The 22,364-nt window shown below is 41.2% G+C and overlaps 3 protein-coding genes across 3 annotated transcripts; 2 read left to right on the forward strand and 1 right to left on the reverse strand.

Moving 5' to 3' along the window:
* Nucleotides 1-1,194: 1,194 nt before the first annotated feature.
* Nucleotides 1,195-4,808, reverse strand: LOC306695230 (MARVEL domain-containing protein 3). The gene is made up of 4 exons (XM_079158426.1): nt 4,701-4,808; nt 4,114-4,274; nt 3,394-3,512; nt 1,195-2,746 (listed from the first exon to the last, which is right to left on the reverse strand). Exons 2-4 carry the CDS (start codon nt 4,224-4,226, stop codon nt 2,088-2,090), a joined length of 891 nt encoding a protein of 296 aa, XP_079014552.1. The 5' UTR covers nt 4,227-4,274; nt 4,701-4,808; the 3' UTR covers nt 1,195-2,087.
* Nucleotides 4,809-8,616: 3,808 nt separating this feature from the next.
* Nucleotides 8,617-11,289, forward strand: cUnh8orf82 (chromosome Un C8orf82 homolog). The gene is made up of 3 exons (XM_079157353.1): nt 8,617-8,880; nt 8,966-9,014; nt 10,188-11,289. The coding sequence occupies exons 1-3, from the start codon at nt 8,716-8,718 to the stop codon at nt 10,670-10,672; spliced, it is 699 nt and encodes a 232-aa protein (XP_079013479.1). The 5' UTR covers nt 8,617-8,715; the 3' UTR covers nt 10,673-11,289.
* Nucleotides 11,290-11,875: 586 nt separating this feature from the next.
* On the forward strand, nt 11,876-22,286 carry naprt (nicotinate phosphoribosyltransferase). Its single transcript, XM_079157634.1, has 13 exons — nt 11,876-12,242; nt 13,948-14,075; nt 14,174-14,256; nt 16,423-16,553; nt 17,870-17,985; nt 18,485-18,681; nt 19,655-19,795; nt 19,927-20,011; nt 20,090-20,170; nt 20,263-20,365; nt 21,043-21,203; nt 21,829-21,936; nt 22,035-22,286. The coding sequence occupies exons 1-13, from the start codon at nt 11,996-11,998 to the stop codon at nt 22,119-22,121; spliced, it is 1,668 nt and encodes a 555-aa protein (XP_079013760.1). The 5' UTR covers nt 11,876-11,995; the 3' UTR covers nt 22,122-22,286.
* Nucleotides 22,287-22,364: the final 78 nt, after the last annotated feature.

A 22,364-nucleotide genomic window follows, 5' to 3' on the forward strand; every position in this document is an offset into this window, starting at 1 on the left:
ATGGCGGTCTACGCGAGTCAGAACCCTTTACAAGAAGGACGGTAAAATAAGCTGCCACTACACAAATGTTGAAACAAAAAACAAGGGCGCTTATAACACCACATGTTTGTTAATAGTAGTAGCTGACAAGCTAGCTAACGTTACCGGCAGCTCGTCTGCCTGCATCCGACCATAGTTAAGCCTTGGAAACCAACTTTTAATGCCTCCACTTTCAAACCTCAGAGGTTGAATAATATCTTACTGAGATTGTGACGATTTTACAGATGATTTATACTTTATATTATGTCCATAAACGGACCAACAGGAGCTCAGGTAGACTGGTTGTGAACCTGAAATATCACTTTAACGGTGACATTAATTGCACGGATAAACTGAACTTGAGTATTTTGCTCCTTTTGTTTTGTGTGAGAAATAAAACTTACTTTACATTTAGTTTTGTTACAAGGAGCCAGGAGCTGAGGGGGGAGAACGATGGACACACATTCAGCAACCATAGCTTGGAATTAAGACATTAGTCCATTTGTAGTATCTCCATATGACCATCTTGTACTTACAGGTTACAGTTACAGTAGCTCTCATCCTATACAAAGCCAAAAAATCATGCGATTAAAAATGTTAATCGTTGCCCAGCACTAATATATACAGGACTGTCTCAGAAAATTAGAATATTGTGATAAAGTTCTTTATTTTGTGTAATGCAATTAAAAAAACAAAAATGTCATGCATTCTGGATTCATTACAAATCAACTGAAATATTGCAAGCCTTTTATTCTTTTAATATTGCTGATTATGGCTTACAGCTTAAGAAAACTCAAATATCCTATCTCTAAATATTAGAATATCATGAAAAAGTATACTAGTAGGGTATTCAACTAATCACTTGAATCGTCTAATTAACTCCAAACACCTGCAAGGGTTTCCTGAGCCTTGAAAAACACTCAGCTTGGTTCAGTAAACTAAATCACACGTATGGGGATTATCACAATATTCTAATTTTCTGAGACAGTCCTGTATATATATATATATATTTTTTTTTTCTAGATCAGACTGTGAAGGCTGCGTCCTCTGAAGGATGCAGCCGCTGGATTGGGACACAACCAGAGAGCGACCATGACAGCAGGACTTGCAGAGTTCTGCTGCCCCCTATAGGCCGTTTTGTTCATCACACTGTTAATCATAAACGGAACAGCTGAATATAATCACATTAATGGAGGTTTAATTTGAGTAGATACATTCTTGTACAAAAAAAAGAAAAAAGTTGCATCATGAAGTCAAACTTTGATATTAAAACATTAATTAAACATGTTAAAAAACATTCATATAAATCCCTGCCTGAGTGCAACTCCCATGAAAACTTCCTCCCAGACTGAACCTGAATCACGAGTAAGCTAAACGTTAACCTGGCACTCTTTCAGCTACCTGGCTCCACCGAGACCAACGTTGACGATCCCACATAGCTAAAGTGGAAGAAGCTCGTTGTTAGCTGGTACAGCCACAAAAACATTCACGGACACTTAAGAGCCAGTGACTTGCGACTTCATCACAACCACGGGTGGAGTATTTGATTTGACACAGTGGATGAAACTGCACCAAAAGTACCAAAATGCTGTATTTATAATACAGTGCGGATTTTGTTCTGATAAAAAAATGACATTTCCAGTTATCTCATGTAATCTAAAATGCTCGACCTCGTGTCATCCTGAGCTGCAGTGATGGAATAAGAGTGTAAACGCATGAAAGAAACAAAAACAATAGGCAGCTATAAGCATCATTCACTAGAGTGTGAGTGTAGTAAACTATTGTTCAGTTCACCTGGACACATGGTTGGGCAGCAAATGTTTCTTCTATCTTTGACATAATCGTCATGGAATACTACGGAGCCCTGAAAGCTCTTGAGGGTTTGCAGCCACAGTGAGCACAGCTGCAGCTGGCTTCGCCCCGGCTGTGGGTTGAGCCATCGCTTCAAACCGTGGCAGTGGATCAGGTTTGGTCTGTGGCCGTTTGCATTGCTCTTATTATGGGATACGGCTACCGCTGTAGCTGTGCTGCGGCACACGGATCTCATCTGGTGTCCGTTCCGTGACCTCTCACACAGCGGTGGTGTCAGCCCTCAGCGGGGCTCTCTGCGGGCTGGCCCGGGCCTGCTGCTTCTCTGCCTCTCTGCGTTGCCGCTCCTGCAGGTAGCGCCTCACCCTCCGGATGGTCTGGAAGGTGAGCACCGTGCCGGCGGTGTACAGGATGGCGGTGATGAGCCCGAACAGAGCCACGGCGGCGTCCGCCCCGCCCACGTCGCAGCTCATCCAGGTGTAGCCGTTCCGGGCGTACAGCCTCTCGCGCCGCTGACACACGTCCGTGGCGTTGACCCCGATGACGAAGTGGAGGTAGAGCCCCACGGCCACCACGTACACCACAGCGCCCACCGCCTGAAACACCAGCGCTCCGTACAGAAGCCTCCGGGACATGCGGTGGGGCGGCTTGTTCCCGGCGACCACGAACAGCAGCGAGAGGACGCCGATGGTGAGGCTGAAGGCGATGCCGCCGTAGATGCCCGGCGCCCTCATCTGGCTGTACTGACTGTCCAGTTTACGCACCTCCTGCAGCTCGGTGCCCTGCAGGTTGAAGTTGGAGTTGATGTCGAAGCCGCCCAAGCCGCCCATGGCGGACAGTCCCGATGTCACCATCTGAGCTGCGATCACACAGATCAGGACCAGGGCGTTGGTCAGCACAGAGCACATCAGCACGATGCCTGAAGGGAGACACACAAGAGACGTGTGTGAGGAAGGAGATCAGACAATCGGATCAACACCGTTTGTTGTTATTCTCTCTATACACAGCAGCCTACTTAGTGTACAAAATAAACTATGTTCCTTCAGTGTACACAAAGACAGAAACAAGGGCGAACTACAAAAAAAGACAGTAATAGATACTAGTATTAAGTTGTGTATATATACAGTAAACTAAAAAGACTTTAGGGGGGTATCTTTGAGGCTGCTGGGCTGAGCGCTGATGCTCTGATGAGAACAGTCCATGTGGGTGTTTGGTGGTCTCCATAATAGTTGAGGCCTTCCTTCAGGTGTACATGTCCTGAATCTGTTATTAACATTCCTGGAGGATCAACTCTTTTGTTACTTCGGCGCATGAACGGCATGTGATTAATCGAACAGACTCAGATATCAGGTTATCGGCTTTCTCCTTCATTAAAGTTACTCAGCCGATGACTCTGAAAGAAGATGCCTGTAAACACCAGAAAACCGGTCCGTCCAGTTTTCCTAGAACTGGGGACATGTGTGAGCTGCACTGAGACTGAAACCACGGCCTGTGACGCAGCGGCTTCTATTAGAGGAGCTTTTCCTTTGATCCGACCCGGATACTTCCACTGCGATCCTGACTCACCTCTCCTGGAGCAAATGTGTGTGCATTTGGACTCCTGGTGCTCCACTCGAGGGGCTTCCCGCTCATGTCTGGGAGGGGAGTCGGCCTCACTAGGGTAGTATGGGGGTCGAGACGAAGACCTGGAGCACAGAAACACATGCATGAGGAAGTCATCTACCGCCTGCTGTTGGTGTCAATGACAAACAGAACCCTTTTCCATGTTTTGTTTCATTGTTTCAACGATACGATAGGAAAATAAAAAAGATATTTGTAATTCAGTGGTTTATTTTGCTTGAAAGATATTTTATTCCTAAAGGCAGATGATCAAAACCCGAGATCATCTTTTCCACTTTTACGATGTTAAATATTATAGGTGAAATTAATAGTAAATTATATATATTGCATACTCTTTTTGTTAGTTAGATTTGCAGCGTTACAGCAGCCAGGACTCATAAATCACAAAAATAAATATCAACATTCAAGGAGGTAGCTGACAAACTAAATATAGACGACAGAACATCTTATAAGACGCAGTGAACTACAGTTATGTGAGAATATTGGCTGAACTTATGACACACTGTACAATAATGTGTCTGGTAATAAAGTGTACATTAGTGGTGCTGGATTGAGTAACTGTACATTGCATCGTAAAAATGATTAAGAGTTTAAAACTAACAGTCATCCATTGTATGAACTCAGGACACAGATAGGATGTTATTTACTAACGGCACGTGACCCCACCTGTCGGGTGATGAACGTCTGTCATCGCGTGAGTCTCGGTCCTGTCGGCGGTCCCGGTTTCTCTCCCCCTTTCTCTCCCGGTGTCCCCGGTTTGAGCGGGGCGGCTGGCTCATCACGCGACCTGCTGATCGAAACCGATACAGTTTCGACACAGAAATGACCTTTGAACAAATAGAAACCGTACGAGTTAGTAAACAGTAAACAAACGGGTTTCTTATTAAATGTATTTTTGACGAATATTTATTTATTTTGTAACGTTTATTTACTTAATAAGAAGGCCTTAGCGACGGTTGATGTTGGCTTACGTTAGAACGCCACGAACGTAAACACTAAGTAAGTGGCGTAACGTTACACTGGTATCAACATCAAGTAGTATTCATTAAAACAAAAACACACTTTTCTTTTAAAACAAGGAAGCTTTCTAAACGTCATGTGAAGCAACAACGGAGCCGAAGTCAGTTTAAAAAAAAAGATTTAAAAGAAAACATCGCTCTGAAGCCGTTAAGATACGTTAGCTAGTTTAATAGCTTTAAACATGTGATTACTAAAGTGTTAATTCGACCGTAAACTATCAAAGATGAACTTACTGTCAATACGTGTCGATAAGAGCACTCTAAAGTCCAACTATAACGCCATTTCTTTTTTTTAATCACTCTCCGTTGTCCAGGTAGAAACAGCTCCACCCTACCTGTGGGAGGAGGAGGAGGAGGCGGAGGAGGAGCTACAACTTCAGGTAGGTGGATAAGTCCCGTACAGTCACCGCTGGTGCTTTTCAAATGAGGTTTTTTATGGACGAAGTTGAAGCAGTTCTTCTGAATCAGTCGCTTTGTGTGTTGTCAGTCCCCCATCCGCGAGGCCAAAGAAGCCTCTGTTTACTCTGTTTTAAGGGGCATGAGCCTGTGTGTCTGTCTGTTGTGGAGGAATGTTGTTATTTATGTGCTTCTTTTATCAGCCAAGAGATTTGCATGCGGCTCCCTGAAGAGCCCTGTTGTGTTACCTCAATACTATTAACATCTCTCTGCTCCGGAATCACACATTACCAGGTTATTAGACAATACGGGGGCTGCTGACTGGCTTATGAATGTTCTAACTCTGAAAACCAACTATGAGCTGCAACCATTAATCAATTAGTCAATTAAGCGATCCATCCGTGGCTTTAGTTATTCAGCCAAAAATCACCACCGTTCACTGGTTGCAGCTCTAGTCCAGTGTGGTGTAGATTTGATGATTGTCTCTGTCACATTTAAAATAAAATTAGCCTTAATGTATTCCCAGAGGGGAAATTCAGTAGTTGCAGCAACACGACGACAGAAATAAAGATACACTTAGAAAGTTAAAAGATGAATAAGAAGAAGAAGGTTGTATGAATATGGATAGAAGTCAAAATAGAAACCACACAACAAGGTACACAGTAAAATCGACAGTGTCAATGCAACACTTAAAGAGTAAATTTTAACACTGATTCAGTGAACATATGGTCCCTATCTACAGAGTGTTAAAGTAACACTGGACATAGTGTTACATTTTTAGAGTCAATTTAACACTGGTTAGAGTTAATATTTTACACTACACTACACTGAGAAGTGTTACTCAAATTTGACACTATGATGTAAATAACACTCTTAGTGTTATTGCAATTTGACACTAGGTCTTTTTGAGTGTTAATCAAAATTAACTCTAAATAAGTTACTCTTCATGAGTGTTAAACCTACTTGACACTAAGTGTTGATTAAGAAATTACTCCAAATACAGTGTTGATTTTGAACTGACTCCTGCCAGTGTTAAAACATATTTCCTCTTGTATTTACTCCCTTAGCGTAATTCTTACCCAACACCTTATTTTCAATTTACTCTGTTTTAACTCTTCAACAGAACACTTTTAAGAGTTTTACATTTTCTACTTGACCATATCCAGCTAACACTTCAAACAATAAAACAAAAAATGTTTGCAGGAGAAAAAACAACAAACACCATTATATCATATCTTAATAACAATTTATTAAAAATAAAAACATTTAGTTTGCATACAATTTTTCATTAACAGTTTAGAGATGCAAGTGTAACTCCCATTTGTGCTACATTGTGCAACAATTAATTAAACCTCACTTTCAGTTTCAAAGATGGAAAAAAACATTGTTCTTAAAAGACACGGTATATTTAGAATAGTACAATCTTAACAATGTCTGTAAATATTGAAATATGTGTGTTTACAGTGCATTTAGAGGATATACACAGAACAATTCAAGCTATTTTCACCCTATAGAACAAACTTCGCTATCATCTGCAATCTACCAGCAGGTGTTCGAATTACATTTCTAAAGGAGAGATTCACAGATTTCTACCTTTTATTTCAATTTCTCTGCTCATGGTGTGAAAAACAGTGTGTAAATCTAACTGCACTCAAATTTGGTATTAAAACATATAGTTACAGATACAATATTTTAAAGTGACAGCCCTCATGGCTCTATTGTAAAGGTCTTTGTTGGAATCTATTGGTATCTTGGCAGATGATAGAAAGATGTGTATAAGTTGAATAACAATAACTATTTTAACCACAGTAAATGCAGACAAATCATCCTTCGGAAAAATGACTCAAGTCTTGCTGGCAAAAATTGTACAAACAAACAATTCTTCGTATTGAACAGCCAAATCCAATTTGACAGACAAAGTTCTGAGTTGAGTACAGCCCTAAAATAAATATATATATATATTTTTCCCACAAGCGTAGAAGAACAGATGTGCATGAAGAAGAGACATCTAAATTACCTCAGAGTTTCAGTCACCTTTTGTCCGGTTGTGTTCCTTGACAATATCGTCTCCACCAGGTTTCTTGGCCAACGCAGATTTTTCCAACTGTGAAACGATGATTTTTGTTTTAATCACATGGCATCTGTAAAAACAGAAAAAGTGAAATGGCATTATGACCCACATCACAATTCATTCTGAGACAACACTGAAGTTAAATGTAACACTAACTAGCTTTTGTCAAACACATTAAAAACGACTGAATGTAATTAGACAGCAATAGACAGAAAATAAACTATTAATTTAATCTAATTGGCTTCAAAGTGAATCCTTGTAGGAGTGCCCATGCACTCAAAAGGGAAGGTTTGTCACGGATAATATCACAACTCCCCACACACGCAGTATTTGCTATTTACTGTCATCTATGGACATTGAAAACAATACAATACTGTCAATACCTCTCTTGCCCACATTGTGGAGTTTGATGTTAGCTAGTTAGCCTAGCTAACTTAATGTGCGAGCACATTTGAGCTAACGTTAGCTTTCAACTCGGTCAGGTTAGCCCTCTGCTAGTCGGTATTTCAAGACACAAAAACAACTGGAGTCTATGTTGAACAACAATATTAAGTTATTCTAATTATTCTTTTTTGCTGAAATGCCAAAATTTGGTTTCTTAAGTGATTTAGAGAAACTTACCAGTCTGTCGAGAAGTGCAAAATGGCGGGGCGAAGCTCATGATCCGTTTGAAAGGAGAAGGAGGTGGGAGGAGCTTTCCAGAGTTCAGAGTTCTTTCCAGAGTACACTACAGCAGTGAACAATGACATCAACACTGGGGAGCGATTTACTCTTGCTGTTGTTGTAATAACTCTGAAATAGTCAATGTACATTGACACTGTATATTTGACACTGAAAAGTTTAACTCTGATTATTTTCACCAACACTGGCCGATAAATTGGTAGTAATTACTCTTGCCATTGTTGTAATAACTCTGAAAGAGTCAATGTACTATGACACTGCATATTTGACACTGGGGAATTTGCTGTGTACAAGTGACAGTGGTGGGATGTGATAATGATCATAATAAAGCTGAGTTAGCAAATATAGTTTAAGCAGCATACACCCGACTGATATAGAACATGATTCAGCAATGATACTTAGTTTATGATAGTTTATGATCGTAGGCTAATACATGAGAGTGAACTGAATATATTTTGGTTTGGTTGGACTGTCATTTCAATACATCACTGTTGGCTGTGGTGGGAAATATATATATATAAAACAGGCATTTTTCACACATTTTTTTCACATTTTATACACAAAGCCATTAATCAATTACTTCATAAAATCATTAGCAGATTAATCAATGATGAAAATATTCATCAGTTGCAGTGCTAAAACAGACATACTGCATCTTGCAAAACCAAATGGGGTTCAATCTACCAAACAGGTCTACTGGGCACGTGCAAGCCCCTAGGGGCCCATAAGCCATTGTAATTGTCTGTCATTAGTTATTTTGTTGAGAAAATAATAGAAATTAGGAAGTACTTAATGTTAAAGTATGGTTGTCATTACAACTTTGAGATAATTCATTTGTTACTTTATTTTAGAGCACTAATTATCAGTAAATTATAAGTTTTTAGTTAAAACCTTGTGAATATTATAAGTATAATCAATGTCCACTAGGCGGCAGTATTAAAGAAACGGAGAATGTTGCAGCAGTAAAATACTTCCGGGTTGTAGCTCTGTAAACAACAACAAAGGGCAAAACCAATGGGCAAAGCCAGCGTGGTTTAACTCACTAGTCGTCCTGTCTGTGTCCGAGTTTATCGTGGAAACACATTTCTCCTCCGTTCAGTCATGCTGTTCCTCCGGACGGCTGCTCTCACCTGCAGGGGTCTGACCGCCCTGCGCTGCCTGCCCGCCGGCTGCAGCGCCTCCAGATTTACCGCTACATACATCCAGGGCCAGAGCCCGGAGCCACGTATCCGAGAGTACTTCTACTATATTGACCACCAAGGACAGGTGAGTGTGTAAACTGACACAAACACAGACTGATACAATAGATCCTCCTGCTACCATGACATGTTGGTCTCTGCTCCACTTACAGCTGTTCCTCGATGACACCAAAGTGAAGAACTTTGTCACCTGCTTCAAAGGTAGAAATCAACACACACACACACACACACACACACACACACACACACACACACACACACACACACAAAGTGCTATTTAACAGTTTATAATTTAGTCGAATGCATTCCTAACTGGAGGTTATGAATAGCCCAAAAAATACCTCCACCTCATAGACTTAAGCTCAAGTGTAAACTAGGCTAAAGGAACAGTCTGACTGTTGTGTCCACACTATGTATGAATATAATGGCATGTCAGGATAAACCTTAAACCACATGTTCCTCCCCATTTTAGCAAACTGTGCACAATAATCCTAACCTTGAATAGTTAAGAGCATCAAGTTTGCTGTGTGGTAATTTGATAAAACTCAAGTTTATTTAGGAATATGCACCATGTAATCACAATATCTGCCCAAATAGTTGAGTTTTTTTAACTGGATTTGACACATGCTTTAAAAGATAAGGCTGTCGGTATTCTTTATTTTTGCTGTTGTCAACAAATCCCATGAAGAGACTAACAACAATGTGGAGTCTGTCTCTCAATACTTTCTGACTTCTTTGCCCCGTCTGTGTCTCTCAGCTCCTAACCCATCGGTTCCTACTGAACAGCTCATAAATATACATATAAATATGTTTTTTTTTTGTTTTTTTTCAAAGGGTCAATATGTTTTTCTAAAACAGCTGGTCACTGTAGTTTTTAACAAACATTACTCAAACAGGAGTAAATAGTTCATTTGTTGGGGACTATAGAGCTATTTGTCGCGAATTAATCCACATTTGGTGCTCTGGTGAACTCTGGCAGCATTACGGTGCGTGTTGGATTGAGCCGAAATACAGCACAGTGTACGTTTCTCATAGTAATGAAGGAACACGTCACCCAGTGCTACAGTGAGGCTCATTGGTGTGTTTTCAATACATTTTGGACAACAGTGGCGCCCCATGGCACAGAGGACACAAATAAAACAGGCTTTGGTTCACACACATTAATTGTCAGTGATTGTTTAATGGACTTTGTTGACAAAAAGAATATCATTACGACATGGTGTCAGCTAATGAGTCTAATATGGGCTAAAATAGCTGAGACCTATGACGGTCTGTTTAAGTGTGAAACACCTGTAGATGCCTTCAGTGTATTTCTGATGTGACTTAAACTCGTGTTTTCCATCACACGATGTCTCCCTCTTCCTTTAATACCAGACAAACAGTTCCTGGTCTTCTTCTTCAGTCGGCTGCGTTCCAACCAGAGCGGTCGCTATGAGGAGGACTTCCCCTTCTTGTCCCTGTGTGGCCGGGAGAGGAACTTTGTGCGCTGCGATGACCGTCCCGTTGTCTTCACCCACCTGCTGCAGAGTCCCGCGGGAGAGCCGGAGCTGCTGTCGTACTGCGGCGGGGCAGAGAAGCTGTCCGCCCCGTTCCGCCCGGAGGCGCTGTACATGCATCCCGCCAGCGGACGGGTTTACCACCCGTGCTCGGAGCGCGGAGGCGGAGGCGGGGTCGGCCTGGTCAGGTCGGCTCTGGCCATCGAGCTCAGCCCGTTCTTTGTTTACGCTTCGGAGCACGGCCAATCGGGACAGCCTACACACTTTCTCTGGGGGGGGCAGAGGCACACGCTGACCAATGAGCTTGCGGGATGCTTCCCCACTGCGGAGGAGACCGGCGGGCAGCAGGATGGACTGGGATAACGAACAGAGCTGGTCAAATTGAGTGCCTCTTAGATTTTGAAATACTGTCCACGTAAACCATCTGTTTAACAGAGTGGTGATCACGATGGGATTGTTACTGTTTGAAGCCTGAGCTGATGTTACTTTATGTAACGTGATACGACATCTCACTCATATTCATTGATGATGCAGAGTGTTTTTGGGCTTCTTTTGGCTTGAGACTCCTCAAACAAAGCATCGTCTCAATTAACCTGTAAAGTAAAGAGCAGCATTATAGAAACTTTGCTAAAGAGAAGAGAGCAGATACTTGGCACATTGAGATGTTTGTACATCAAGCAACACCAGACTATAGCCAGAATAATATAAATATATATAATATATATCATATTTAGAGTCACAGATGTCTGCAGCTGAGTGCTAAATAGTTTCATCATTTTGGCTGAATGAAATTTGAAAATGTGATATATTGGTGTGCTTGTGTGGATTTCAATTAAATAGTATTTAATGTTCTTGAAATATGATGGAAAGAAAACACAGAATCTTGAATATTTATTTATAAATGAATAACACCAGGAACATTTTCTGAACAAAACAATTAGAAGCATTTAAACATATTCTGAATTTAAGCTGTACTGTATAGTCAGATCCTTCTTTAATAAAGTGAGATTCTTTGGATATTTTGTTTTGTATTGTTTTATGTTACAGTCTTCATAAGAAATGTTTTACATGAAATTAGTTCTGCAGATCTTGCCACTCTCTCCCTCAAAGTAACATTTACCCAAATATGGTACTATGCCATGTTACTGTATGTGTACTTTAATCGAGTATTTCTCTGTTGTGCTGATAATTCAACTCCACTACATGTGTCTGACTGATGTAGTTGTCAATTGGCATATAAAGATGATACATTATTTCATTTTTACAAAATTGTTTTAATTTTAAAGTTAATCTTACACACAAACATATCTACAATTCAACACCACTAAAGCCATGTTGCTTGTGCTCTGGGTTATTCATTCATATATATTTTTTCTCACAAAAATCCGTCCTCCTTGCACAGTTGGCAACAACCTGTCTCGAGAAAAGGTAAACGTCCTCATACAGTTGCGCATCATAGTGAAAGTGTCTATTGGCTCACGATAATGGCTTATCTCAAACTGGAACTGCAGCATAATTGTTTTTCCCCAGCACACATCACGCCTCTCCGTGCCTCGGGGTGTTTGTCTCAGCCACATAGAGCGCGCGAGGGCAGTCAGTGGGGCTTTTAAAAAAAAAGACTGCAAGTCCCAGAGATCCCGGCATCAGTGAACCGAGAGTCAGGACTTAAAAAAAAAACAAAAAAACATGGCAGCGCCGTCCAGCGACACATGCGAAGCTATGGAGCGGTCTATCCGGGAGCGGGTCCCCCCGCTGCTGACGGACCTGTACCAGTTCACTATGGCCTACGCGTACTGGCGGACCAGACGGCACCAGGAGCCCGCCGTGTTCGAACTCTTCTTCCGGGACAACCCGTTCGGCGGCGGCTTCTCGCTGTTCGCGGGGCTGCGCGACTGTCTGCTCTTCCTGCGTACTTTCCGCTACACGAACGAAGGTGAGGATGTCACTTGGACCTAATTACCCGTGTTTTCATCAGGCTGCTGGTCAAACAGTATGAAGTAAAAAGGCCAAATGTAATAAATGACGGTGTTAAAAGTTGCACACATCAGCTTGTCAAACTCTTTTTTCACACCGCTGTGGTTGCGCAATACTCAGCTGCGCGACCGCTGAGGGGTGTTTCAATGAGAACTTGGTGAACTTTGGCGTTTACACCTGACCTTTAGCACTACAGGAATAATCTTTAATCTCCGGTGTGCGCATGAAGCAACCGTACACCGCATACCGAGAGAGTATTTAACACTGCTTCTCCTCATGGAAGCTAAACTGCAAGTAATTACATGCTATTGGCTCAAATTGAAGTTCATGCAGATGTAAACTAAACCAGTGAGAATAATGAAAGTGACGCTATAGTGACGCATGAGGAATCGTACATACATTTTTACAGACTGGCTTTTATGTGATGTCGTCGCTTTTCAGTTGTATTTTTATTTGTTGATTTTACTAAATTATTATAATTATAATATTTTTATTTTATCTATTTCATTTTGTTATCGTATCGACTGTCTCACTGAGCTTTCTGTTATTGTTATTATTGCCTTGCTTTTGCTGCACTGTCCGTCAAAGCACTTTGTAAATAAAGTTATTATTATTATTATTATAAGTGCAGCACAAAGTGCTGTACAATAAAGGACGATAGACGTAAACTATACCAAAACAAATGGAGGCAATTTGAGACTTATTAAACATAAACTACCAAAGTTCAACAATTTATGAACTATTAATATTCGGTACCTTTAGGCCAGAAGCAAACACAGACCCTCCCAATGTCCTGCCACACATATTCACGACAGGTCTCAGTGACACCAATGTAAGTATTTTTCATTCATCTCAGAAGGTCTTCATGATATCACATGATGTCTTGTACGTCGAAACTTAATCTGCAAAGTAACTATGGTGGACCGATGAAAGTAGTGAAGTAGAAGTTTAAAGCTGCATAACATTGGAAATACTTCCAGTGAAGCACAAGCTGTCATGGCCACACTCCAACGTGTTCAGTCTAAACGTCACCGCGGTCACAACTCTGAAGTCTGTCGGTCGCTGCCGGATGACAGATAGATAGATAGATAGATAGATAGATAGACAAACAGACAGACAGACAGACAGACAGATAGATAGATAGATAGACAGACAGACAGACAGACAGACAGACAGACAGATAGATAGACAGATAGATGGATAGATCCTTTATTCATCCCCAGGGGGAAATTTGTTTGTAGCAGCAGCAAACGAAGTTACAGAGTAAACATAAAAATATTAAGTATGAAAGATGCTCAATATATACAATAAAATAACAGAGCAGAATATAATACATTTAAAGAAAATAATAAACAACAACAGTGTAGCGAGCGGTGTTGTAGTCAATTGAAGGATGATTTGGCCAGAGGTGATATTATAGAGTCTTATAGCAGAGGGCAGGAATGATCTCCTGTATCTGTCCTTCACAGCGAGTTATTAGATTTCAGCTCCTGTAATTGTAATTGTGTGTGTGTGTGCGATGAGCCAGGACACGTGAGGACACACGTGAGGACACATGTTCTTGTGTAAGAGCACATGTGTTGGAGGATGAAGGATGCCCCTCTGTCGCTGGTCGCGCTGCGTTCCCAGCTGTTGTGCTAAACGTCGTGTTTTTGTGGATCCAGATGTGGAGTTCCTGCGCTCCGTCCTGCCCCCCGCCACCGACCCCGCCTTCTTCCAGTTCCTGCGAGGCCTGGACTGCTCCGGCGTCACACTCCGCTCCGTCCCGGAGGGCACTGTAGTGTTTGCCAGGGTGAGCTCAGCTGCAGCTTTTCAGGGTGAAACTGAAGGTCAAAGGTTAAATACAGGAGGAGGGGAATAACCTGTTTTACTTCTCTAAAACATCTGCAGGAGCCTCTAATGGAGGTGGCGGGTCCGTTAGCTGTGGTTCAACTGCTGGAGACCAGTTTACTGTGTCTGGTCAACTATGCCAGGTAACAACCAACAACCATACACATAGAAAAAACAGCTGGTCCTCTAAAAATATTACATATACAATGCAACCAGTAAATTACTTTTGTTATTGTTTCTTTTTCTGATTAAATTTACTACATTTGTGGCCTTCCATGCGTACATAATTGTGACATTTCAGGTTTGATCGAGGCGAGGGATCATTGCCACATGTCATCACTCTCTCTCTCCACACTGCAGACTAAATATTGTCCGTGTCATAAGATGATCTTTAAGAAAAAGCCCAATTATGATGATTTGAGCCTAGTTTGGCGTTCTTTGCTTGATGAGAAGGACCGCGGTTACGATACTACGTATGTGAAACTGAACTATGAGGAAATGTCTGTATATTGACTAGAGTATTTGTATTTCACAGAATGATGAAGCCATAAAATACATGATTTCTTGCGTTGAAATATTTCACTGAATGTAAGTATCATATGCTGTAGCTTCAATAACGTACCGGAAGAAGCAAATGCAAAAATTTGCATTTGTATTTGCTCTTACGCATTGTGTAAAAACTTTATGTTCTAAGTTTAAAACCTCTTGCACCCGAGAGTCCCCCATTTGGGGGACTAGAGGGGGGGCGAAGAGTGTACACATGTAGTACAAATCACTTCTGAGAACGAATGAAATGATATTTTAAAATATTTCAAAAACGTACATGACGAAGAGATTCTGATCAAATGGACCATGTAACCTACTTTAATCACTCAAAAACATATATATACACAAAGTACTTCAAGGTACTACAAGTACTACCACAATTTCACCTATTTCTCGCCAGGAGAAGGCGAGCAATGTTCTCCGTTATCGATCCCAGCCGCGATCTACGGGACTTTCACACACACACTTCATATCCAGGAGCACGAGCACAACAAACTGCATCGAACTATCGCCTCCAAATTATTCTACTTTAAACCGTTATAAAGTTACTATTGATCTGCCACAGATATCAACTCAGCCCATCATCATAAACATTGAAACGCTCCGTACCTTTTAGATGTTTCCTGGATGAAAATCGAAAAAAATAAAGAATTAATCCGTGCGGCCATTTCGCAGCAGTCTCTCTCCTCGTGCTGTGAAACAAACTGAGTCTCTGACGAGCTTCTATGACGAATGAGTAATAATTTCAGTTTTGGCCAATGGGTTTGACCCATGGGGTGGATCACAGTTTTCGATTATTTTATTGGCTTAAAATTCTGTAAACAACTCGAAGAACCAATGACTACACTGCCCAGACTCCTCCGGGTTCAAACCTGTGGGAATTGCGCAAATTGGCCGATCACAGGCTGTGTGAGGTTCAATTACATCACGTAAAACTGACATTCTGACGAAAATTAGCCATATATTATATATTATATATATAAGTTTTTATATGGCCCAGGCTCTCAAAATGATGCCAAACTGCTGTAATTGATAGATTGAACACTATTAGTGATAAAAGAAGTGAAATATATAGTTAGATATCATATATAAGTACAATAAGACAGCGATATGTGCTCCTTCCAAAATCAGAATTGACGTTGGCTGACCTCAGCTGACCTGTACACCGGCATTGATTTCTCAGGCATACTTCACTCTATCAAAGCCAATTTTTTTTAAAAGGACTGCTGACATGTTGTTATATGATTTGGGAGAGGCCTGCCTGTGCATCATTTAAAATCAATAAAAGTGCTTTTTATGCACACAAAAAAAAGGCGAACCTGAAAATGTTCAATTTGAGCTGTGTGTAACATTCGTTTCAGCATTTACCAGTAACATATACAATGATATGTACACATATTAACAAAGCTCACATTTATTTGTGTTATTTTGCCATTTCAATTATTCAAATAGACCTTGTAGTTAGCGATTTACACTCTCTAGAGTTTGAGTATGACATTTTCGAGCAGAGGTCTCAAAATAGGCCTAGGGTTCTTAAAGAAACTCAGGCAAGTTCAGAGGGAGTATTAGAGGTGAATTCACTTTTTTTCTTTCTCAAAATAAAGACACCAAGGGCGCACCTTATGTAAAGCATTTACACTCAAATTAAATTACCAAATTAAAGGGAAAAAGCCACAGCTTTCCGCCCAAACTGCACATTTTATAACCCTGAGACTTAACTCTGAGACTCAAAGCAGCCTGTTTCTGCTCCTCTCTGTTGTCAGCCTGGTGTGCAGCAACGCTGCCCGTTTCCGCCTGGCGGCCGGCCCCGGCAGGAAGCTGCTGGAGATGGGCCTCAGGAGGGCTCAGGGACCGGATGGAGGGCTCACCGCCTCCCGATACACACACGTTGGAGGTGAAGTTTGTGCGGTCTGTAACGCGTTCATATATATGTATATATATGTGTTATTTTCCTCATGTCCGTATGGAGCATGCAGGCCATTTCTCTCTGAGGTGGGATCACAACAACTTGCCCTCCTGTAGGCGTTCTCATAGGGAGGAGGCACGTGGATCTGGATCCACTTAAATGGCAGTTTTCAGCCCCCAGAGCAGATAAAACGTCTGACACAGTGATGCACAATGAATGTACAGAGCTGCAAGATTGCAATTACTTGATAACCTATGAACAAGAGACAAAGCAGGTGATTTGGAACCAAGATGATTTGCAGCCTCAGGCCTGAATCTTAATAACGTTGACACGTTTTTATACATGACAGATATGGAGACAAATCTAAATAGTTCATATTATATTTTTATATTTGGCAGTGATAGCCTACAGTTTTTATCAGGACTATTAAATATTTAGAAATGTAGTAAACCACCAGTCAACCAGCTTAGTAACCAATTTGCTCTACTGATGTTACTGTATTTGAAAACAGCAAAATAGTTTTTTAGGCAATAGCCTAATTATAATTTGAACTACAGTAAGCTATATTCTATATACAGTACTGTACTGTATTATAGTGTATTTGAAATATACACAACATTTTTGAAACAGTCAATCAAATTATGTAAATAGCGAAATTGTCCGTTTCATAACTTTAAATTCATATAATAAATAATAGTAGTAATTTATATGACAGTAAATACCTCAACGAGTACTAACATTCCAAACATTGTTTGTGTTACTTAATATCCACAACTGACTCTCCTTAGTGTGACAGCTCGTTTTGCGTTCACTTCCTGCAGAAGCTCCTCCATCTCAGAACTATTTTTATAACTACTATTACAATGGAATTCATTATCATAACAACAATTTAATAATAATAATAATTTTATATAACCAGAAAATTCAGCTGTTTAAGAACTCGTCATGAATCAAACGTAGACTTCTAATGAACTTTCTCAAGAATAAATTCAAGAAACAAAGAGTAGATATTGGTGAATGAACGTTTTTTCATGCAGGACTGTTGGCAGGCTGTGATGGAGTATTGTTACGTTGCTGTACTGTTCATTTTACTTCAGTACAGGATCTGAATACTTCTTTCACTGAATGAGAGTTCCATGTCTGACGAGATCAATGCCTTTGTTGTTTACCTTTTCATGCTAAGTGTAAGTGACGTGGTCATGGGTTGACCTGTACAGATACACGTCATGGAAAAAGTTGAGTATGTTCGTGCAGGTTAATAACGTTGACACTTCCGCAGACTGACACTCGAACCTGTCTTTCAGGGTTTGATCTCACCAGTAACGTTCAGGCTGGTTTCCTGTTTGGGATCCCGGTCGCGGGGACCATGGCACACTCATACGTCACTTCCTTTACCTCGCTGGAGGAGGTCTGGCCACAAGTGAGTACTCCCTCCTGCAATCACTCTCAAAGGACCACACCAATGATTCTAAAGCTTTTTTTAGCTCGACGATTACAAGTTGTGTGTTTTTACTGCCTAGTGCAAAAGGCTGTCCACTGTAAGAGTGTTGTGTGCACACATCAAAAGGTTTAGTCAGTAGCGTATCGCTGATAAGACATCATATCATTTAGATAATTGAAAATAATCAACGGTTAAATCAAGCTAAAGAATAACACACACTTGTTTTTTTCAACTTCTTTGTTTTAGTTCTTCAGTTTGGAAGTTTGGAACTCAATTGTGGCTTCACCATTTACATTATGGCATATATGGGATCAAACATCAGAACAATACAGTACAAATCATGTTGAATTCAAACATGGCAAGGTGTGAAATCTTTCAGGGTTATCGTCGTCGTTCTCCAAAGAACAATAGGCGATCATGTGGGAAAGAAGTTAACTGTGTCCTTAATAACATGTCCCCGTATCACGTCTCCAATCAGACTCTTGTGGCGCTGAATGGGGACCCCGATCCAGTCGACATCATTTCGTTGACGAAGGGCTGGTTGAGTCGTGTGTGTGAGCTTCTGGGAGGTGAGCCTGGGAAGATCCACGAGGGCGAGTTGGCGGCTTTCTTGTCCTACGCCATCGCCTACCCTCAGAACTTCCTGCCTGTGATTGACAGCTACAGTGTTGGCTGGTAACTAGCGGTGCTACGTTTTATACTGAACAAACTATGTGTTGAGGCTTTTACCAGGTGATTGTTGACAAGCGTCTCACTTTCTGGAGAATCTCTGTTTCAGGCCTCTGGTTTCATGCAATTTCACTTCAAATCCCTCAAAAATATATAGATTAATAAAGTAAATAATAATTAATAAGGTAAATAATAATAAATTTTCTCCACTTTCTAACTTCAACAATATACATAGTATACTGTGTGTTGCACAATGGGGACAAATAGCTAAGTACATTTTGAGGTACTTGTATTTTACTTCAGTATTTCCATTTTATGTTATTTTATATTTCAACTCCACGACAATTCACAGCAAACTCTTGTACTTTTTTACTGCACTACATTCATTTGACAGTTCATATTAACAAAATACATTTTAAAATACATTATAAAATACGTACACAAAAACATATAATGAGCTTAGAAAGTACAGCAAATATTAAACCAGTGGTCCCCAACCGTCTCTCACATGGTTTAATTTCAATAACTGTTCCTGACCCAAAGAGGTTAAAGTATCCAATAATTAACTAAAAAATCAAAATTGATATAAATTAATATTTCTTTGTGTTTCTTTCCTCTCCCATTAATGCTCTCATGGCCCCTCAGTCAGGTCTGTTGGGATCCACTGGACTAAATGATCGAACTGTATAAACCAGTTTAAAACTAGCTTCACCTCGAGCAGCTACAGCTGAAAAATGCTGCGTACACATTGATGCATCAATATTCATTTCATAATTTAATTAATTAAAGTGTATTAGTCACAAGGGAAAATCACAATTTCCTAGAAAGTGACCTTCTACTAGTTCATGTGTAATGCTCATCACACGTGTGTGTGTGTGTGTGTGTGTGTGTGTGTGTGTGTGTGTGTGTGTGTGTGTGTGTGTGTGTGTGTGTGTGTGTGTGTGTGTGTGTGTGTGTGTGTGTGTGTGTGTGATTTCAGTAGTGGCCTGTTGAACTTCTGCGCGGTGGCCCTGGCCCTGTGTGAACTGGACTACAGGCCCGTAGGCGTCCGCCTGGACAGCGGGGACCTCTGCACGCAGTCGCTTGATGTCCGTCGTGTCTTCAGACTCTGCAGCGAGCAGTGAGTAAGGTGCCCTGCTGCATGTGTGCATCTCTAAAAAAAACACAGTGAGAATACGTCTCACTCCTCCAGAGGTCTGTGGCGGGCGTCTGATTCCTGTTCTTCCTCTTTGTTTGGCTTCATCTCCACAGCTTCTCCGTCTCCGCCTTCGACTCGCTGATCATCGTTGGAACCAATAACATCACAGAGCAAAGCATGGCAGAGCTCAACAAGAAGGTAGACTGTGACTGAACAGGTGGATTGTTTATGATGATTGTGATTCTTTTTCTCTGATGTTCTGTGTTATTATTCCAGGAGAATGAGATCGATGTGGTCGGGGTTGGAACACATCTGGTCACCTGCACGCGGCAACCCTCGCTGGGCTGTGTGTATAAGGTAACGCGCTTCATCGTCTCTCCAAATGCCTCAAACTCACTTCTCCGTTTTTTTAACATTTGCATGGCGTCATTTTTTTGTATGTGTATTAGCTAGTGGAGGTGAGGGGAAAGCCCAGGATGAAGATCAGCGAGGACCCAGAGAAAAGCACTGTCCCCGGGAGGAAAGCCGTCTACAGGCTAATAGACGCCGAGGGTGAGAATCCACGTCTGTCTTCAACTCTCTTCACCAAAAATTGCAACACACTTATTTCCCTCTTGTGTTTTCACCATCTTATTTTAGTTTTGGCTGTTTTAGCTGCACAACTTTGCCATCCCAAGAGCTACATGTGACACACCAACAGACGACCGTGTCCATCTCTTTAATGTCTCTGGGTGTATTAGGGCCATTATTCAACGATATATATGTGATCTTTGCAATAAGGAGAGAAATCACCTTACATTTTTAAAGGAATTCAGTTCGCTGGATCACCCAAAACAGACTTCTACCGATTTATTCCATTGATAATATTCATTTTATTGTGAGAAAGTATTGTATTCATATCACCCACACAGGATGCTCATGTTCACATTTGAGCCTAAGTACAGGTTCAACTCGCGAAAGTTGAGCCATCTTTGGCAACGTGGAGCTGAGCCCAACAAGTTAGGATGGACAAAAAAAAAGTCACCACTTGGTAAACAAACCCTTTTTGATTTCGGAAACACAATGTCCTACTGACACCACCCCTCGTTACAGTCGTAATGTCGTAATGCTGTAATAATAGAATCCTTTGGTCTCCTGGTGTATGACGAGCATCGCAGCCTCACTGGGCTGCCAGCGCGCTTGTAAACGTTTTCACGGCTTCCCACTCTTTTTTTTCCCGTCCCTCGCAGGCCATCCTTTTCTGGACCTGGTGAGTCTCGCTGTGGAGTCTCCTCCAGAGGCGGGAGTGTCTCTGAGCTGTTACCCGCTGATGATGTGTGATAACTCCTGTGTCTCAGTCATTCCAGCTCAGGTCACCTGTCTGCGCCAGGAGGTGTTCACCAAAGGACAGGTGAGGATGGACCGAAGCTGCTCAAAGATTTTAGTATCTTTTTTAAATGAGTAGACTAGTTGCTGTTGCTCTTGTTTTTTATCCATCATCACGTCCATATTTGTGGGTTCTCATCTGAACAAAAGTCTGTTGAATTGTACACCAGAAGTGGACTGGAAGGCTGTATAAATTGTGCATTATCTCCCTTGTGGACTTGATGTATTGGACAGCAGTAGACCCTCTGGACTTCATAGGGAAGACACACCCTTAAAGTCTGCAATTTGAATTCAGCCCTCGTCTCTCTCTGTACACTTTAACCATAATCTGAAAGCAGCAAATTCAAATATTTGATGTGGGTTATTTTTATTCAAAGGTATTATGGGAAAGAAAAGAAAAAAACAATTTAGGATGAAACACAAAAAAGATGAATATCCTCTTTGTGGTCCTTCAGTGCAGAAAGTCACCCGGCATGTACTGTATGTGATTCAGCAGTAGAATGTATCATAAACCACAGTTAATACCAGTATCATATTCATTAATAAAAAGATAGATTTGTTGCTTCGTAACGGTGCAAAACAAGACAATATTGCAGGGCCGTGCTGTGTAGGAGTTGAGTCTTTATGAATGTGTCTCCCACTCTTTCTAGGTCACACACCCTCTGAGCAGCGCTGCAGAAACTAGAGTAAAGGTCCAGAGTTCCCTCCAGACTCTGCACCCCCGACACAAGAGGCTGCAGGAGCCCGACTCTTACACGGTGAGCTTCACACACAAACACATCTGGACTGGATACACACAAATGACACAAATGAATACGGAGCTTCTCATCTTATCTGCGGCGTTCTCTTCCACCAGGTGGCGCTGTCGGAGAAACTCCATCACCTGGTCACAGAGATCCAAAAAGGAAACTCCATCAACAGCAACTTTCTTTTAGCCAACTAAATATAATCCTAGACAACTGCTCTCTTGTCATCTCCTGTGTTTTTTTTTTTGTTTTGTCTTTTTATTGACCGTCTTTTCCAAAGTGCCTCCTGGTGAGAGAAATGCATATGTTTGTAGAGCATTCTCCCAATAAACCCGAACATACTCTCCAAATATAGGAATACACGAATGTGTTGTGGCCTATGTCATTCAGCTAATGTCTGTACAACAGGGTTTAGATGAGCACAGCTTTACTTTGTACTT

Source organism: Pholis gunnellus (assembly GCF_910591455.1).
Source record: "Pholis gunnellus genome assembly, chromosome: 4".
NCBI lineage: Eukaryota > Metazoa > Chordata > Actinopteri > Perciformes > Pholidae > Pholis > Pholis gunnellus.

Excerpts from the sequence above, each read along its gene's own strand:
- cUnh8orf82 (XM_079157353.1), top strand. The coding sequence starts at position 8,716 with ATGCTGTTCCTCCGGACGGCTGCTCTCACCTGCAGGGGTCTGACCGCC. Across the intron at positions 8,881-8,965 it reads ATATTGACCACCAAGGACAG|CTGTTCCTCGATGACACCAA; the intron begins GTGAGTGTGTAA and ends CTCCACTTACAG. Across the intron at positions 9,015-10,187 it reads CTTTGTCACCTGCTTCAAAG|ACAAACAGTTCCTGGTCTTC; the intron begins GTAGAAATCAAC and ends CTTTAATACCAG.
- LOC306695230 (XM_079158426.1), bottom strand. The coding sequence starts at position 4,226 with ATGAGCCAGCCGCCCCGCTCAAACCGGGGACACCGGGAGAGAAAGGGG. Across the intron at positions 3,513-4,113 it reads AGACGTTCATCACCCGACAG|GTCTTCGTCTCGACCCCCAT; the intron begins GTGGGGTCACGT and ends TCTGTGCTCCAG. Across the intron at positions 2,747-3,393 it reads ACACATTTGCTCCAGGAGAG|GCATCGTGCTGATGTGCTCT; the intron begins GTGAGTCAGGAT and ends GTCTCCCTTCAG.
- naprt (XM_079157634.1), top strand. The coding sequence starts at position 11,996 with ATGGCAGCGCCGTCCAGCGACACATGCGAAGCTATGGAGCGGTCTATC. Across the intron at positions 18,682-19,654 it reads GACAGCTACAGTGTTGGCTG|TAGTGGCCTGTTGAACTTCT; the intron begins GTAACTAGCGGT and ends GTGTGATTTCAG. Across the intron at positions 19,796-19,926 it reads TTCAGACTCTGCAGCGAGCA|CTTCTCCGTCTCCGCCTTCG; the intron begins GTGAGTAAGGTG and ends TCATCTCCACAG.